This window comes from Sus scrofa, chromosome 7 (genome assembly GCF_000003025.6).
Source record: "Sus scrofa isolate TJ Tabasco breed Duroc chromosome 7, Sscrofa11.1, whole genome shotgun sequence".
Lineage (NCBI taxonomy): Eukaryota > Metazoa > Chordata > Mammalia > Artiodactyla > Suidae > Sus > Sus scrofa.
The window spans coordinates 7,898,033-7,918,043 of NC_010449.5; the positions used below are offsets into that span (position 1 = coordinate 7,898,033).

Below are 20,011 nucleotides of genomic sequence, written 5' to 3' on the forward strand. Positions count from 1 at the left end.
GCTTCGGGGTGTGGTTCCTGGGACCGTCTGAGAGTGACAGCCTTGCACAGACAGTTCCCACTGAGTGTCTCTTCCTTGGCACTGGTGCCTTTTGGGGCCGCATCTTTCTATGTTGTGGGGGCATCCTGTGCACTGTAGGATGTTTAGTGGCAGAGGCCAGTAGCACCCCTCTCCCCAAGTTGTGAGCATGAAAAATGTCTCCAGACATTGCCAGTATCTCCTGGGGGGCAAGAACACCCCTGGTTGAGAACCAATATGTAGCCCCTATATTTCAATTTCCATTGGACCCTGGGGTCAAGGATGAAACTAAGGTCTCAACAGCTCTGAGGCCAGCACTTGGCTGTGAGATATGTGGACTCCTGTCCTCTGTTGAAAGCATCGCCAGGGGGATGAGGAGTTAGGCCTCCTGTTCTGTATGGACTCCCAGGTTGACTGGGAAGTTTCCAGCAGGCAGGGTTGTCCCAAGGTGAAGTGAGGGGCTTCGGAGTGGCTGCTCTCCTCTTATGGGACAGGCTGGAGGTCTTCTATTTGCTCTCCGAGAACCATGTGCCCCTTCTCCCACTCTTGGCAGCCCAGAACCTCACGTGTTGGGACTCCGTGGATGGGCTTCCTTGCTCTCGGGCTTCCAGCTGGATGGAGGGAGGAGGTGAGGTCAGGGCGTTTATTTTCCATGTTCCCTCATCCTGCAAGGTCACTGCAGGCTAAGTGTGGCCCCAGCAAAGGCTCAGCTCCTGTTGGGTGGCCAACCTTGAGGCCACTCTGCCTCCTTGGGCCCACATGTGGTAAAGGAGGCCTCTCTGGTGCCAGCATCCAAAGCTGCACTACTCTGGTTTTGCCACGCCCAGCCCTTACTCATGGCTGGTCCTGGCATCAAATCTCCTGAATCCTTGCTAAATTAGCATAATTTGGGCATGTCATATATTTCTAGCTGGGACCTTGTCTAATAAACATCATGGCATCACGGGGACTTTCTATTGAGGATACATGGATTTTCAAAGGCCTCTTTAAACCCCAGATCTATGATGCAATCATAGGCACAGGTGATTTGTTTCAATAGTTGCTTGAACACAACTCTGAGGAAAAAATCTCTTCACTGTGGCTGAGAGAGAATGTATATTAATTCATAACCTTCTATATTCATGTCATCGTTGAGGAGGAAAGACGGGCATTAGAATGCCAAGCACTTGTATTGCAGACAGTATCAGTCATGGGTCCAAGAATCACCCCTTCTTGGGGTGGCCATGTCCTTCAGGAGACTCTGGGCTGTTTCTCAGCCCCAAGGTGTGAACAGTGACTCTCTCTGCTAAGATGAGTTTCGGCATGGGTGTGTGACACGGTCTGGATTAGTTGGGAAGGGAGTTCTTCAGGGAGACTACTGCAAAGTTTCCTCACTCACAAATAAAAGGCTCTTCCCTTTTCCCCACCTCTGGACACTGTGAGGGATGTGACATCTGGAGCTGCAGCAGCCCTCTTGCGTTCATGAGAAGAGCGGAGCCCAATGATGAAGGAATCTTAGTCGTTGATGCCATCTTTGAGTCAATGAGTTAACTAAACTTAGAACTACTCCTCTTCCAAAATGCTATTATGTGACATAAAAAATGCTCCTCTTGTCTAAGCTACTTCTATTTGAGATTTCCAGTACTTGGCCAGCAGCCCAAAGTACACTAATAAACAGCTCCAGGTGTCTGTTTCATTTAATCCAGTAATAAATGGTAGAGATTTAATATGTCATCTCGAGCCTCTCAGCTGCTTTTGGTCACTCCCTCCTTGGAATTGCTTGTAAATCTGACTTCCGTGTCACCAGCCCTGCCCCAGTGGCTACCCCAGCTCACCCTTCTCTTGGACTCCCCTCTTGTTGTTGGAATGCTTTTCTAGCAATAGTCACCATGTGGATGCCCTCACCCAGTGCCATAAACTTCACTGCCACGCAGACACTGATGGCTCCACAGCTAAATCGCTAGCCCTGATTGCTCGCCTGCCGTCCGCCCTGTATATACAACTGCCCACTTGACCCTTGACCCTGCCCCTTGGGGTAGCTAATGGACAACCCCAATTTCACATGCCCAAAACAAACTCTTGGGGTGCTCCCTCAGCCTCCTTCTTCTCCAGGTGTCTATAGCTGAGTAAACGGCATCCTTGCACAGGCCAAAATATTGGGGTCATCCTTTACTCCTTTCTTTTTTCTTTCTTTTTTTTTTTTTTTTTTTTGGTCTTTTTGCCATTTCTTGGGCCACTCCTGCGGCATATGGAGGTTCCCAGGCTAGGGGCCCAATCAGAGCTGCAGCCGCCGGTCTACGCCAGAGCCACAGCAACGCGGGATCTGAGCCACGTCTGCAATCTGCACCACAGCTCACGGCAACGACGGATCCTTAACCCACTGAGCAAGGCCAGGGACCGAACCCGCAACCTCATGGTTCCTAGTCGGATTCGTTAACCACTGAGCCACGACGGGAACTCCACTTTACTCCTTTCTTACTCCACAACATGGAACCCACACCCTCATCTGGTTCTTTAATAAATATTTCAAACTTATTTCTTACCTCTCTCACTACTACTAGTCTAAGCTCTTCCTGATTCCCTGGCCACTATAATCTGCCCTCAGCACATCAGCTCCAGAGATTCTTCTAAACTAAGTCAGATCTTGTTATTCTTCTGCCCAGACCCCCCCCCCTCCCCCGTGGTTTCCCATCTCACCTACAATACACTCAGAAGTCACTACACTGGCTGATAATGCTGCGTAGGATTTGGCTCCCAGACCTTCTCCAACAATCTATTTACTGCAGCCATGGGGGCCTCTTTTCTTTTCCTTGGGGGCATGTCTGCCTTAAGACCTTTGCACTTACCACTCCCCATGTCTGGGATGTTCTTCTACCAGCTGGTCTTGCGTCGCTTCACTTGCCTTTTTTTTTTTTTTTTTAATTGAAGTATAGTTGATTTACAATCCTATATTAGTTTCAAGTACACAATACAGTTATTCAAAGTTTTTATAGATCGTATTCCATTTAAAGTTATTACAAAACATCGGCTCTGTTCCCTATGCTGAACAAGACATCCTTGTAGCTTATTTATTTTATACATAGTAGCTTGTGCTTCTGAATTCCCCACTCCCGTCTAGTCCCTTCCCACTTCCTTCTTCGCATTTGTAATCACTAGTTTGTTCTCTAAAACGGAAACCTCACCTTCTTCAGGTCTCTACTGAACTGTCACCTCAGAAAGAACTTCCTTTAACACTTTACCTAAACTAGCATTTTGTTTCATCTACATCTCTTTTTTCTGCTTTATTTTTATTCTTAAAAGGCCGTACTCCTTGACAGTTGATTACAAATGTGTTTATTCAGGTATTATCTGTCTTCCTGACTTGAATATAACCTCTGTGGGAGCAGGAATTTTGTTCACTGCTGTGTCTCCCGCACTTAAAAACACCTGGCCATGTAAGATTTGCTGAATGAATGAATAGCTCAAATCCATCATCCCTTATATTATACAGTAAGGAGCTGAAGTGGAATCTTAGGTTACAGAGAGGGGAAAAAGGCAGCTAGGATTACAACCCAAACCTCTGCTCTTCTGGTCCAGAGTCTATTACTTTATAGTGTCACCTACATGAGTAAGTTAATGATTATTTTTTCCTTTAAAGGTAGTGTGTGATTTCACAGGGAACAAAGTTATTGAGTACAGAAATAGATTTCCAATTGGGCAATTTGTGTCAGTACACCAGGAGAGAGACTTGCGTCTGTGTGTGTGTGTGTGTGTGTGTGTGTGTAGGGGTGACGGTGTCCTAGGTGACAAGAGGTGCATAGAGTCTTCCTGGACTTGGAGATCATATCATACCATAAAACCAGTCCAGTTTCATAACTCACACCCTTCTTTTACCCTGTAGCAAGGGGCAGGGGCAGAGTAGATGCCTCTTCATGAAGAAGTCAGCTTTCTAAGGATTTTAAGAGCAATGAGAGAAAATGAAATGCAACATCCAAATTGCAGAATGAGGAGTCTGTGTTCAATATCAGAGTCTGGTCTTTTAAGGACAAACCCCCTTCCAGCAAATTCAGTTCAGTCTGGGCTATTCAAATCAGAGGAGAAGCATTGCTGAAGGTGTTAACCAAGTAGCCTAGGTTGCTATATAAGCTAATAATAAAATCTACCCTTTATTGGGTGCTTAACTATGTTCCGGATGCTGTTTAAGGTCTATCAATAATAAGATCCATTGCTAACATTTATTAGCAATACCCATTGCTAACATTTATTTGCTGCTTATTACATGAGAAGAACATATAGTTTTAAGTGTTTAACAAGCTCATTTGACCCTCGTGAGAACCCTTATAAGGAAAGTGCTAGTATGTGAGAAGAGCTCTAGAGGGATTGTGAATTTCCTAAAATTGCTCAGCTAGAAGAGGTGGAGCTCTGATTTGAACCCAGGCGGTTTGCCCACAGTCTATGCTATATTAAACTGCATACTTGTGTTCTCTCATTTAATGATCATAATTCTAGGGAATAGGTACTATCATCCTCTCTTTATTGCTGCAGAATAGTTCAGAGGCTTAAGCCTCTGGTGCCATAAGTTATTAGTCTTATGGGGGGTGATTGAGAAATGTTTACAGTTCTCTGTGCACTGAAAACTACAAAATGTCACTGAGAAAATTAAAGAAGACCTAAATAAGCGGAGAGATGTAATGTGTTCATGGGTCAAAACATTCAATGTTGGAAAGATGTCAATTCACCATAAATTCATTTATAGAGTCAGCACCATCCCAATCAAAAGTGGGCATTTCTGAGGAAAATGGCAATCAGATTCTAAACTTCACATGGAAACACAAAGGATCTAGAATAGCAAAAACAAAATAAAGCAAACGAAAAGTTAAAAAGAACAATCCTTAAAAGAACAAATTAATAAATAGGAATTCATCAAGGTTAAGAATGTCCTTCTTCCAAAGACAACGTTAACAGAATGAAAAGACAAACCAGTGCCTGGGAGAAGGCGTTCACAATACCTATTATCTTGACAAAACAATTACATCCAGAATTGGTAAGAAACTCTCGAAAATCAATAATAAGAAAACAATCCCACTATACACCTATTTGAATGTCTAAAATTAAAAGAAAAATTGGACCACACCAAGCGCCGACAAGGACGTGGAGGAACTGGAACGCTCATACACTGTTTATGGGAAAGTAAAATGGTGCCACCACTCTGGAACCCAGTTTGCCACTTTCTTGGAAAGTTAGAAATACACTTACCATAGGACCTATTCATCCATTCCTAGGCATTTATTTATCCAAAAGAAAGCACGTGTCCATATAAAAACTTTTAACGTTGCTGAGTAAAAGGAGTCAGAAAAAAAGGGTATGTATTGTATGTTTTATAGTTATGAATTTCTAGGAACTGCAGACTAAAGTATACGGGCAGAAAGAAGATCAACGGTTTCCTGGGGATGGGATGAGAGTAGGAAGGGGCAGGTGTTGGGATTATAAGGAGCACGAGGAAATTTTTTTGGGGGCAGCTGACAGATATATATGTTCATTATCTTGGTTGGTGATGGTTTTACAGGTGTATATGTATAAAAACATCAACATTTACAGTTTAAATATACAGTTTATCCTATGCCAAGTAGACTTCAATAAAGCTATTAAGAAAGCCAAGTAGTTAATATCTGTGGACATAGGTTTATACGTGTGTGACAAGCTGGCGTGAGGTCACAAAGTATACAAACCTTTCTCCCTGGACACTCAGGGAGACAGACACAAACACATACACACAGTAACAAAAAGACTTGTAGCAGAGTGCCTGCTGTGGGTAAGTGGGAACGAATGACTAGTATCTGTGAGGACATGGGTTCAATCTTTGGCCTCGCCCAGTGGGTTAAGGATCCAGCGCTGCCATGAGCTGTTGTCTAGGTCACAGACGTGGCTCGGATGTGGCGTGGCTGTGGCTGGGGCATAGGCCAGCAGCTGCAGCTCTGATTCAGCCCTTAGTCTGGGAACTTCCATATGCTGTAGGAGGGGCCCTAAAAACAAACAAACAAAAACAAAATAAATAAAAAACCTAACAGCATCGAGGGATAATGCTCTCAAGTTTTCGGGCCATATTCTTTATCCCCTCCTTCTCTGCCCTTTATGCACTGTCTTACATATCCCTGGGCTTCTCTAGTAGAGCCTCCTGACTTTATTTTCACCCCAACAGTGACATTTGTGTGAAATCTAAAGCCTCATGTGCACAGGATTCCAGACAGAGTTGTGGGGTGGAGAGGGACTTACTGCATAGCGGTAGGGAGGAGGCCCTGGGTAAGATGTTAACCTATCACCCAGCGGGTGAGAGGGGTGCCACTTAACCGTCCAGCTTCTAAAAGCTGAATTATGTAATGAGCTGTCACTGCATTTATCACCTAACAATTATTGCGATTGGATGAGGTGCGAAAAAACCTGGAAAACATTGCGTGTCAACTACCTTGGTATTTTTGATGAAGCTGTCCATGGCGGGGTCCTGAATAAAACTGAAAATCGGCTCATGGCCTGTCTGAATGGTTTAGGTTCTCTCCATCTCCTCATTCTGCAGACGATTCCTGGCTTACGACACGGCATTCGTTTCGTCAGATCACTAAAGGCAGTCACGTTAGTGGAGCATCCTGATCTTGACTTTATATACAGTTCAGTCAAACTGCATGAGGCTGGTTCTGCTGCAGTTCAAGGACGGAATAGAGCGAGCCTGAGTCATGGCTAGGCAACAGTACCACCTGCCCAGGTACACTCCATCAGGTGGTGTTTACCTTGAAGCATACACCACGGTCTAAGATCTGGCAGGTTCATAAAACTGATTTTGTTGGCATGCTGAAGGTGCAGCCAGCTCACAGTATCACATACAGTCCGAGTAATTTAAAATAATAAATACGACTGGCAGGTCGACCAGAAAGCCTTGTGGCCCCTCTGTCAGTAGGCTCACCACATGGGGAGTCAGATGATCACACAGTGGCTTAGTGTTTATGGAATCATAAAAAGAGGTTCTTAATGGATCTTAACATGTTACTTTTGCCCACAAGAGAGATGGTGGCATCGGGGGAACCGCAGTGCTTTGGTTAAAACTGCGACTGTCTTCCCCAGAGGCTTCCATGTTGGTGGGCTCTACCCCCCGAGGGTGAATATGACCCTCTCATGCTCTTTGCTGCTTCCTTGGCGAACCAACTTCTGTTTACACAGCCTTCTTCCAAACAGGCATGATGCAGCCACTTAGTTTTCGGCTCATTAACGTAACACTCTCACATCCGTCCTCCGCATTGCCGTACCCCCAGATGTGTGGGGCTGAAGTTCGAGGTGCTCCTATACACTTCTCTTGTATTTTTTTACTTTTTAGGACCACACCTGTGGCATATGGAGGTTCCCAGGCTAGGGGACAAATCAGAACTATTGTCACCGGCCTATGCCACAGCCACAGCAATGCCAGATCCGAGCTGCCTCCACGACCTGTGCCACAGTTTGTGGCAACACCGGATCCTTTCACCCACTGGGTGAGGCCAGGGATCAAACCCACATCTTCAGAGATACCAGTCGGGTTCTCAATCTGCTGTGCGGCAATGGGAACTCCATTCCACTTCTATTGTATCAAGAGTTGCATAGTTTCTTGGCTTACTGCCATGATTGGCTAATTATACCCATTCCATTTTTTGCCAGTTTTTAGGCACTTTAGCTAGGCATTTTACTAGTTTAACTCTAAAAGTGACCTCATTTCCAAGTTCTTTAAAGATACCTAACCAGCCTGCTTCCATCTCTCCTGATCCTCATACTGACCATTGATTTGAGTTCAAGGTTCACCATAAATTAACCTGGGATTCAACAAACCCATTCATCTCACTGACTTAATAAGATGGCCACGATATTGCCCCAACTCACAAGAATAATATTTTTTTTAAAGAAGGGGAGCAGTGAGTATGGGAAGAAGAGAACAAGGTACAAGATTGAAAAATGAAGGTACATGTAATCGAATTCCGTATAATTTCTAATATCTGATCTATGAATCTGGAAATATAATTATGTTTTGGCTAAATAAAGGAATAAAATTTGGCACTGCTAATAAATCCAATTCTTATTATTCTTGTTACTTGATTTTATGTGATAATATTTAGATTAAATCAGCACCTTAATTTCCAGCCAAGTGGCAGTTACTATTTTTATGTATCTTCCCTTGCTCACTGTTACGGTGGTGGAAGGGAAACTTTGGAATAGCTTGCCTGAGATCCTTACAACTAAGAGAACTAATGTGCAGCCCTTAACTACTCCCTGTCAGATCTCCAGATGAAAATGCTAAAATTCGGGCCAAAAAAATCCAGATGTGGAACCTCAGTGGTGGTCCATTCAGAATTTTAAACAATGGGTCTACAACGAACTGAGTGTTCCACAGACATTGCTGTCGGGGGTCAGAAGTGTGGCAGAAGTTTATGTCCATGCAGGAGTTCTTTCCACGAGGGAAGCCCTGCTCTCCAGACAACTTTCAGAGCCCGACAGGAAGGACAACCTTCCCTGTGCCCAGTTTCTCATTTCTTCTTCAGGGTATTTTTGGGAAGCCTCTCTTCCTGCTCACGTTTGGTCTCAACTGTGAGGAGGACAACTTTCAAGATGTCTTTTCCGTGAGCTACCATGATGGTTGCAAACCAGGCTGACAGCAACCAGAATGTCTCCCCCTATAAACTCTTATCTCCACTCCTAAGCTATCTTGACAGCATCAAGCATAAAACACAAGCTTTAAGAGGTGACTTTGGCCTCTGAAGAAAGCATTACAGGGTATTCTGTTTCTATTTTTCTTGACTTTCCACAAAGTAATTTTATATCCCTTAGGAGCCAAGAAGCATTTCCTGTAATTAGGGTTTGCTACTGGCACTCGCTCCTTGAAACATTCGTCTGTCCGGCCTCTCAGACTGAGAGGACTGTGTGGAGACTGTGGGTTCAGAGCAGGGTGTTCAGAGTCCTCCTCACCCTGGAGCCCTGGAAAGAAGGTTCTAGAAACAATGCTCCAACTGTATCTTGAGATTTTATGAGCCCTTTTATACATTAATTGGAAGCAACAGGAGTGGGCAGGAGGCCTCTTGGCCAGCACTGAACTGAGCTGTCACTGATTAGCTGCGTGTAAAAAACTTGACAGGATTGAAAGAAGCGAGGGGGCATTTAAGGACTCTCCGAGGCATGCACTATTATCATCTTTGCACTTCTTACTCCTCAGCCTTCTTTGGGAAGTAGCTTGTTGGTGGAAGTGATTTCCCCACTTCCCTGGCCTGCTCCCTAGAATGTCCTGTACCCTCTCTCTTCTTAGCGATGCTGCTGGAAGGGAGGGACTCTGAGATGGTGGAAAATCCAAATTCCCGAGGATGGCTGCCCAAGAGAGCCACTGACTGTCACAGGAGCGAGGATGGAATCATAGGTGCTAAACCAGGGAGATTACAGGGCTTGCTTGTTACTGCAGCTCACTGCAACTTTATACTGACTTGCTGCAAAATGCTTTGTCTAAGAAATGGCAAGAACGAGACAGAGAAAGAGACTTGAACCTCAGAAGGAAGCACCAGATGTAAACCCACTGTTTACGTGGATGTCGCCCTCAAAGATGCTTCTCTCAAAGAGCCAGTGAAGACACAGAGAGGGCTCCGGATAATAGGTAAAGGATAGGCGATGAATGGCTCCTTAGAGTGTAATGGTGGCTCTGTGTATGAGCTCACCGATTCCCACACTTGTGATGTTTGTGTGGAGATGACGGTTATAGAGTCATCTTGGACTTCCCAGCGATTGTGATATTTGCGTTGTGCAGCTTTGAGAAGTTTTTTTCCCAGATGGAAAATGATAGCTACTGATGGCTACTGATCATCTGGGGGAAGCAGACTGTTCTTTCCATGGTCTTAGTTGAATCCTTTTTCAGAGTGGATTCCCACAGATAGAATTTTCATCTTGACTTATTTTTACCGAGTGAAAGTACCGTTTTCAAGAAACCCCCAAAGCTTCATATTTTAGAATAAATAAGGCCTCTCTGTGGGAGAAGAAAGCCACAAAAGGCATTGGGAAACCAGGGGGCCCAATGTTAAATCAGAGGAGACGACTGGTAGGGTTAAGAAAGCTTGTCCAAGCTCAGGGGTCACTTTCTGTGTTCCAGCTTCTGTTTGCTTTCTGGACCTTGGTCAGGTGTCTCTTTGACAGTGGAATTTCTGCGAGGCAGCTGGACTTTGTGATCCACAATCAAACACAGTAAGCCTTCAGCCATCCCATCCAGGGGAGCTCAACTTTACTTGATTTAGATGAGAAAGTTAAATCTCTGTCCAGACGTGCTTCTTTGCCGGCACAGCACCTCTTACAACGGCAGGACACTTCGTCTTGGAATATACTTCCCATTTTCCAGACAAGCTCTGGGGATCTACGTCCCCCAATAAAATTTCTGTCTGCACTAAGTTGCCTTGTAGCAGTGATTTATACCTCAATAAAACGACGCCTTGAAAAGGAGGATTGGTTTGAGTAGGTAACTGACGTAATTTATGCATGTCTTAGTGTTGGAATAGGCTTGGTATTTGTGGAAGGGGGAGAGGTCTTTGTGATGTGACATGTATGTCCACAGCGACAGAACCAGTAATGGTGAGGACAGAAAGAAAGGCCCTCAGGCATCTTCAGGTCACATCAGCATTTGAGAAACATCCTCCTTCAAGTTAGAAGCTCAAACCTCTCTTTCCGGTTTATAATCAGTTACTAACAATAAACTATCTGCTGAAAGAAATGGAAGGGGGCTAATGCTTTTGAGAATGCCTCCTTTGTGTCAAGCATTGTGCTAGAGGCTCTAAGTATATGTTTTTAGTTTAAACTTTCAACAGCCTGACAGAGTTGGTATTATCCTCATTTTCCAGAGAAGCTGGCTGTCCAGAGAGGGTAAGAAATATTAGTAAAGAGTGGTGCAGAGATTTGAACCCAGATTTCAGCGGGTCCAAACAGCATCCTTCCCCACCCCCCGGGCCACTCACTGACCATTCTGCCGGCGGTTTTCCCTTTGGGGTCAGAATTGGGCTCCATGTTAAAAGGTTCATAAGAGGTTACCTTTTAACATCCCAAGAGACATTATAAGAAATTTCTTAAGAAGATAACGGTAACTCTTTCTACTTGGGGAACTTCCATGCACTTGTATTGCCGTGGACGTTGCAGTGCACTGACCCGGGGTCCCACTTGAGGCTGAGCAATCATTCTGTCAGCGCCTGAAGATCTGTCCTCAAACAAGTCCTGCCGAGACCGTCCTCAGCTGAAGGCAGCCCCTCACGCACGCCAGGCCTTCTCCTCTCTGGGGCAGCCCACATCCTGTGACTGCTTTGCCCTCTCACTTCAGTTCCGGCCAACTCTGAAGGGCCACCCCAGCTTCCGAGGGACGTGGGATTAGCTGGGGCCTTTCTTGTGACTGCACTGCGGCCCAGCGCTCGCTCTCCTAATCCTGCTTCCTTTGCTGCTTCTGTGTATTCCTGAGAGCCCTGCCCAGGAACTCCTGCACACCTGTCTCCGGTCTTCCAGAGGCTGCTTCTCTGGGAACCCAACCTCTGAGGCTGTTAAATCAAATTTTCCCTGTGGATAAACGATGCTTACGTTTAGGCAGTGTTACAGGCTCGTGTCGTGCTCTAAATTCGTGTGTGATGTTGAAGTTCCCCATTCCCCATATCTCAGAATGTGACTGTGCTTGGAGATAAGGTCTTTAAAGAGGTGATTCAGGTTAAAAGAAGTCATTAGAGTGGACCCTAGAGAGTTCCTCCTGTGGCTCAGTGGGTTATGAACCCGACTTGTATCCATGAGGATGCGGCTTTGCTCCCTGGCCTCGTTCAGCGTTGCCATGAGCTGTGGTATAGGTTGCAGATGTGGCTCAGATCCCAAGTTGCTGTGGCTGTATCGTAGGCTGGCACCTGCAGCTCCAATGCAACCACTAGCCTGGGAATTTCCATATGCCGTGGGTGCAGCCCTAAAAAGCAAAAAAGAAAAAAAAAAAGTGGACCCTAATCTATAGGACTGGTGTCTTTATAAGAAGAGATTAGGATGCAGGCACCATGCGAGGACACAGGGAGAAGAGGCCTCCGAAGCTGTCAGCCCTGCTGACAGCTGACCTTGGACTTGAGCCTCCTGAACCGGGAGACACACATTGCCACTGTTAAAGTCACCTGGTCTGGGGCTCCCTGCAACGGCAGCCCCAGCAGACGACGAAAGGCAGACTTCTTCATTTCATCTTTTCTCTCAAGGAAAGACCCAGAAATCTGAACAGATCAAACTGTCTCTCAGGTGTAAGGAGGTGACGTAATAACTCTCAGTAGACAGTTTACACATTCTCTGAAACGTGTCAGACTAATTCTATTTTTAGGGGTTAAGAAAAGAGGATATAAATTACCCCACTTCATTGCATTTTCCCTTGTAGGACACTCTTCACAAACCTATAAATCCACAGTCTGACATCTATTTTGGACCTGAAGTGAACCTACATTTAATGCAAACAAAGGACACGCCGTTCAGTTCTGTCAATCGACACTTTTCTGGCCCTCCGGGAAGCAGGACTTCAGAATGGCTTTTCTTCTTCAGATAAAGCGTAACAGACCATGTCCAACTGCCAGCTTCCTGCCTTCACAAAGGGGAAGAGGAAGGGACGCCAAAGAAAGAGCCTTGCCGTTTAGAAGGTTTTTCTTCCAGGTTTCCGAGCCAGCCTTTCATCTTCCCCAGCGGCCCATTGGGGAATATTTAGCTACCAACTTTCTGAAAAGGAAGCAAAACGAAGCAGCCCTGCTTGGCCGTTTTTGCCGACCTATGTGGTGTAAACACCCCCACGTCGGCGGGTATCGAGCTAGGGAGGTGAGTGCCCGGGGCCTCGGGGGCTGCACCAGCTGCCTCCCAGCACTGACTCCCCCTGGAAGGCAGCACTCAGGTGGCCCTCTCTCCAGCTGTGAGCCGGGCTCTCCACTTCGTCGTCGCACTGATATTTGCACGGTTGCTGCCGGGATTGCTGTTATTTGCTGAGCTTTTTTGTAAAGGGCTTCGTTTTCAGAGTATTTATGAGTTTAGCACAGGTTTTCCCCAGTAATTTTTCCGGCCCGTCCTCGTGGTGTCTTTATTGTTACTCCTGGAGCCAGAAAATCACAGCACAAGGAGGCTCAGGAGAACCATCAGCCTAAGCCCAAAGACTCCTGGAGGCGCCTTCTCTCCAGGCCTTTTCTTACTCTGCTTCTTCCGTCTCCCGTTAGTGATTTCTTTTCATTCTATCCTGCGGAACTCCAGGTCTCAGTGGAAGCATCTATCAAGGGCTCAGTACGTATCAAACACAATTCTAAACAATTTACATCCTTAATCATCAAAATAACCCCTCAGGGTAAGTGCTATTTTTATCCCCATTGTACAGAGGAAGAAAGTGAGGCTCAGGGAAGCTAAGTCACTTGTTCAAAATCCTACTACACGTCAGGGGCAGGGCTGGGATCCAAATCTGGCAATATGGCTTCAGGGCCACATTTTTAACCAGGACACTGCCCCCCAAAGAGCAACAGAAACACCCTTAGGAAGCACTGACATCAGGAAACAAATGCTCCTTCTTAATAGGTGATAACGAATCCTTGCCAAATACATTCTACTTATTTAGTATAAAGTTACGCGTAAGTGTGTGTGTGTGTGTAGGGCGTGTATGGAATATTTAAATAAAATTCAATGATGAGAAAAAAACCACCCAGAAGTGATGGAATTAATGATCGCAAAGGGTCCTTGGACTCTGAACATAGATCATTCGAAAGCATATTGAGGATTCCAGCTGGTAGGACTGTCTGGTTTTCAGGTCTAAGGCACCAGAAGTTGAGAAGCCACATGTATTCTGAAACACCCCAGACCTAATATTGACTGCAGGGATGCCAACGACATGAAAGGCTGACTTGCTTTAAAGAATGCGCTCCTCCCCCGCTCCCTCCCGCCTTCCCTCCCTCTTTCTTTACCCTTTCTTTCTTTCCTCTCTTCTTTCTTTCTTTCTTTCTTCCTTCCTTCCTTCCTTCCTTCCTTTCTTTCTTTCTTTTCTCTCTTTCTCTCTTTCTCGCTCTCTCTCTTCCTCTCTTCCTCCCTCCCTTTTTCTTTCTCTCTCTCTCCCCCCTTTCCTTCCTTCCTTTTTTTTGTCTCAGTTTAGTAAAACTGGCTGAGTAGGTAGAAAAAATGAGAAGAGATGATTTTTGTTTCATTGTTCATTAAGACATTGATAGTCACACTGAATAACTTGAGAAATCACAAAGAAGTGTAACTTGCTCTGGTTTGAACGCACACCTTGGTTTGGTTGAAGCCTCAAAGTGTGGGAATCCTAGGACTAGGTTATTATTATTGATATTTTTTAAGAGATCATTACTTTATTTATTTTTTAACCTTTTTTTTTTTTGTCTTTTCGCCTTTTTTTTTTTTTTTTTTCCCTAGGGCCGCTCCCAAGACATATGGAGGTTCCCAGGCTAGGGGTCTAATTGGAGCTGCAGCTGCTGGCCTACGTGACAGCCACAGCAACGTGGGATTCGAACCTACACCACGTTCATGGCAATGCCAGATCCTTAACCCACTGAGCAAGGTCAGGGATTGAACCTGCACCCTCGTGGTTCCTGGTCTGATTCGTTAACCACTGTACCACGACGGGAACTCCCAAGAGATCATTACTTTAAAATGTTATAATGATATGACGATCTACCTAGTTTTAAAGACTTCTAGGTAAATCCTCTTATCACTTATCAAAATGTTTTAAGGCAACATTTGTTGTTTTGCTTAACTGACACCCTTTCTCCTGTAAATGCAAAGGGCCCTCTTTGGATTGACTGGCTGCCCGGTGCCTTCTTATTTGTGTGATAGTTAGTTTTCCATGTGACACAGACAACAGATTACTGATCTCAACACATAAAGAATTAACTTCGTACTTTTGAGCACAAGTTATTTTACGTGCACTTTTTTTTTTTTCCATTTTGAAAATTTTATGGCCACGTCCAAGGCACATGGAAGTTCCTGGGCCAGAGAACGAATTCGAGCCACAGCTGCAACCTACGCCACAGCATGCCTCTAACCCACCACAATGGGCTGGGGATCAAACCCAGGCCTCTTCAGCGACCTGAGCCACTGCAGCCAGATTCTTAACCCACTGTGCTGCTGCAGGAACTCCTATGTGCGTGTTCTCATTTCATCCTTGAGACAATCTTCCTATCACCATTTTATCAATTTGATAACAGATTCAAAAGTCTCAGGTAAGTGGCTCACAGTCACATAAGGGTGATGCTTAAATCCAGGTCTGCTCCTAGCGGCACCACGCACGCCACACTGCTGGCCTCCATTGCAAGTCAAATAATAGATGTAATGACCATGTCTTCACTTAGTTTCCAGAAAGCTTTTAGGAAGCCTCAGTTAGATAGGAGACTTGACTATTTTGACCCTAACCTCCACCCCAGACCACGCTGGTTTTCCTGCGGAATGGCTGAGCAGAAAAGGAATGGTTTAGAGGCGGACAGAGAAAAAAAGGAATCACCAGAGAACCGGCTGGTCAGCAACCTAGGTGATCAGCTTCCAGATAGTTCAGAAGTGTAACCTCCAGACTTGCTTGGGCACCAGCTACACTGGGAGGAATAGTCTACCTCTATCCCAGAAGACTGCTTCCCCTGAGATTTCTGAATGGAAGAGGATTTCCCACGGGCATCAGCATATCCGTGTAAAATGATTCACTTAACACAGCAAAAAGCCTAAAATCAACCTTTCAATTTCAAGGGTTAGTTGCAATCCTGGGTGGGAAGGGAATGTCATTTGTATTACTGTTTCAAAGGAATCAATTCCCGGAGTGGATTTGGACGTGCATGAAATGCAAGGTTTTCTCATTGCTACTCACCCTTGCCCACATTTTCCCAGGTGCTTCTCTCTGTTAAGCCAAGGAATGTTGGAGCACCAGGTCTTGAAAAGGACGATTCCAGGGTTCTAGTTGGCTGACCAGGTCCTTGGTTTTCATACCTCTCCTTAACGAACACACGGTGTTCTTAGGCCAGTGTATGGCATTAAGGAATGCATAGTTTCCTGAGCCTGAAAAGAGAAGTTAAAAATAGTAGGTAAACTCTGGCAGAGGCTGAGATGCTTTTCATCATGTAAGGATGGCATCGTAGCAGCTGGAAAAGCCAAATCCATAGTCTCGTGAGTGGAATCCATCATTCATTCAAGCAAGCAAAGATAAGGTTTACGGAGCTCTTACTATGCATTAGCTGGAACTTCAAATATGCATAAAATATGGCGCATCCTCAAGGAGCCCAAAGTCTAGGAGGGCAAACCAAACAATCCAGGGCCGTAAGATGTTACAGCTATTCTGGTGGAGTACGAAGCGGGTCTGGTGAGGGCACAGGGAGGAAGATGGTAACTTCGGAGGGTGGAGTCTGAGCAATGGGAAGATGTTTGTCAGGTGTTTCTTCCTGGGGCAAAATGGTGGCAGTGAGTTCTCCTTCACTGTCTATAATCTACAACTCTAGTCCTGTCATTAATTTAACTTGTTTTTCTACTCCTCTATCCTACTGCCTCATCCTCTTGCTTTAAACTAATCTACCATGTTGCTCCACTGACTTTGAAAACACCAAATGTGCCTGGGTCTACTTCTAATCAGCAGTTTATGAAGGTCCCTGGCATCATATGCTTTCCTTGTTTCCCCAAATGAGGAACACGGGTACTTTGGCAATCTGGCTTTTAAACAGCTCAGATGCAAAGCTCAGAATTTGATTTTTTTGGGGGGAAAAAAAACAAAACCTGCCTGGGCTTTTGGTTGGTTAGTACTGGCCAGTTTTTCACTTTCCCTTCATCATCTCTCAGCCATAAAGTTCAGTTTGGAGATGTGGTGTGTGTGTTTCTTTTATGGACTGCAGTTGAAATATCTCAGAAAAACCCCTGATGCTTAAACCATGTGGGGCACTTGGAAATCTTCCTGAGAATCAGGAATCTGAATCTTTGTAGATGGAAAGTGTTTTTGCTATCAAGAATGAAAAATCAAAACTAAATGGATGTTTTAAAATGTGGAGCAAAAAAGTCAGGACTGTGTCTGGGACATAGCAGAAGCTCAGCAAACTGGAATAAACCCACCCAGCTGCCTTGATGGAGAGGGGACGTCTTCCTAGAGCTGCTTTCCAAAGAGGAGAATGCGGGATTGGTTTCCTTTCACTTCTATTAGGGCGGGAGCAGCCTCCTGTAATTTCGGCTTGATAAACACAGTATTTATAATCTTGGCTAGGAGGGAGGAAAAGGAATGCCCCCCACCCCGGGGGGGCACTTGCCGTGGCTAGGCAAGAGGCCACGGGCCCATGACTCATCTGCTCTGCCCGAGCCCATCCACGGCACTCAGGGATCTCTGTCTGGACAGGCGAGAGACAGCAGGGAGAGCTGCTGGGTCCCCAGCATCTGTCCACTCCCCTCAGGTCCTCACACCCTGAGGCATTTTAACTGCCCAAGGTGTCTGGGCCTAAAGGCAACCCCTCCGAGCTGAGCTGTCTATGGGGATCCCATAAACCGCAGCACTGGGAATAAAATACATATAGAGAGATTTCATTAATTCTTTATTGTGAAATGTAACACACATACAGAACACTCTATAAAACAAATGTAGAGCTTAATACATCGTCATAAATGTAACCATCACCCAGGTCAAGACCCAGCATACTGCCAGGACCCCAGAAGTTTGCCAGTCCCTTCCTAACACAACTGTCTTTTCCCTTAAAGGCAGGACTGCCCTGAGCCCCAAGCTGGAGTTCATGCTAGACTTGTGCTTTGGGGCTTCTGGATCTCCTCCAGCCATGTTCCTTTCCAAGAGGAGAAGGGTCCTTGGGGCCAAGAGGCCATGTCCACCTGGAGTCCATGACTCTAGACAAGGCACCAAGCACTGGGCATTGGGCTTCCCTGTCCCAGTGATTCCCAGCCCACTCCTGGGGGGCTCCTCCCCAGGTCCGCCTTCCTGAGGAGCAGCCTAGGGATGGATATTTGCAGGCTGCTGTGGACGAAGGTTAGTGAAATTTCTGAGATACTTCAACTGTAGCCCATAAAAGAAACACACACACCACATCCCCAAATATCCCCTGGAGCACAAGGCCCTTGAGGTGCTGGATGGAGTGGGGATGGGAGGAGAAGATGGAGGCCTGAGGGTCTGGGAGCTGCTTCTTTTTGGGTCACATGTTCCAGAGAGAAGTTCAAGGTGTCCAAGAATTCTAAGGTCTCTGGTCTTCCAGGTTGCCATGAAGATATATTTGTCAAGGTAGGAGGATAGAACATCTTTTATTTGGATTTTTTTTTTTTTTTTTTTTTTTTTTGGTCTTTTTAGGGTTGCACCCGAGGCATAGGGAAGTTCCCAGGCTGGGGGTCAAATCGAAGCTGCAGCTGCTGGCCTACGCCACAGCCACAGCAATGCTGGATCCGAGCCATGTCTGCGACCTACACCACAACTCATGGCAATGCTGGATCCTTAGCCCGCTGAGCAGGGCCAGGGATTGAACCTGAATCCTCACGGATCCTAGTTGGTTTGTTATTGCTGAGCCACAATGGGAACTCCCTAGAACATCTTTTACTTAATAGAGGGTTAGTTTAACTTACAACTGTTAAATATTTGGGGTTATGACATGCAGTTCTCCATCTAAGGCCCACACATGTTAGTGGTGAGCCCATCTAGAGGCAGCTGTCCTACCTATTACGATAATCCTCTCCCTCTTTATACTCTACCTACTGAAGTCTGCCTTCCTGTATACTAGTCACTAGTCCCTGTTTTTGAACGCTGAATAGACAGATCACACTGGATGTACTCTTTTATGTTAACTTCTTCCACTCGGCATTATGTTTGTGAAATTCATCTATGTTTTTGCCTATCGGTGTAGCTTGTCAGTTCATTGCTGTATAGTATTCCATTGTATGGATAGCCTTCCACTGTAATGTTGATAGACAATTGAGTTGTCTCCAGTGTTAGGCCACTATGAATAATTAATGCTATACAGATGTTTATCGATTTCTGTTGTGTGTATACCTTGGAATGGAACTGTTGGACTAGGGACGTATGTGTATTCAATTTTAGTGGAAAATACCAGACTGTTAAAGTGGTTGTACCAATTTATATTCTCTCCAGAACGGTATGAGAATTTCCATTGCTCCTGACAAGGTTTGGTGTTTGGTTTTAGTTTTAATCATTCTGTACTGGGAGTATTTTCAGTACATGACTAAAAAGTTTTTTTCCTCCATTATTTTATATCTCAGCATATGAAAGTGATTCTAGTAACTTGGAGTTCTGAGTTGACTGCTACTAATATCGGTAGATGTATATTAAGAGAAAATCTGGGCCTTTGGAAGAATCACAGTAATAAAATCCAAACAGACAGGGTTGGCCCGTACGGCATTTAAAAATAACACATGGATTAGCAAACCGATGTAGAGGGTGAACCAATACACCACAGATGCAGCTGGCGTTGACTTCATCCTTTCATAGGGGTATGTGTCCCCAGAGTACACGCTAACCATTGTGGCTGCGCTGGGTACAAACTGCTGTTATTCAGCTGGGGCCAGTCAGGACCACCTTAGAGGAGAAAGATCAGCTGGGAGCCCATCGGCTTACAGCTCATTAGTGGGCCACATCTGGCAGCATCTGTTTCTCCAGGAGGCAGCACTGACTATGTTCTGTTCAACAGGAAGCAAGAAGCATGTGCACGGCTCTTCTGCAAAAAGAGGCATGGCCTGCTCACTGCTCCCTTCCTTCGCTACACACCTGGGCCCCTGAGCTTCCTCACTGGACCCTCCTCTTGCTGACAGCCTCAGCCTCCTTGTCCCTTTGTCCTTTTAATGCACCCTCCTGGGCAAAGCCCAGCCCTGGATGAACTCAACTGTTTACTTTCTCTCCACCAATCTCCCAGCTGTTGAGGACTGCTGGAAAAACATCACACCCTGCAGATGGTGCCACTATAAACTTTGGTCACCAATGCCATCTGGGCCCTGGTTACTGTTAGACAGCCTTTCTCTGTTCCCTGGTCAACTCACCCCTCATTCTCCCATTTTTCTG

The 20,011-nt window shown here is 45.5% G+C and overlaps 1 protein-coding gene across 2 annotated transcripts in view; it reads right to left on the reverse strand.

Annotated features, from left to right (window-relative positions):
- Window positions 1–20,011, reverse strand: part of NEDD9 (neural precursor cell expressed, developmentally down-regulated 9) — a 286,512-nt gene that overhangs the window by 90,991 nt on the left and 175,510 nt on the right. For both annotated transcript variants that reach the window (XM_021100184.1, XM_013977425.2), the window contains one exon: window positions 15,842–16,029. In XM_021100184.1, coding sequence (XP_020955843.1) covers window positions 15,842–15,853 — 12 coding nt within the window. In that variant the 5' untranslated portion in view covers window positions 15,854–16,029. The remainder of the gene's footprint in view (window positions 1–15,841; window positions 16,030–20,011) is intronic.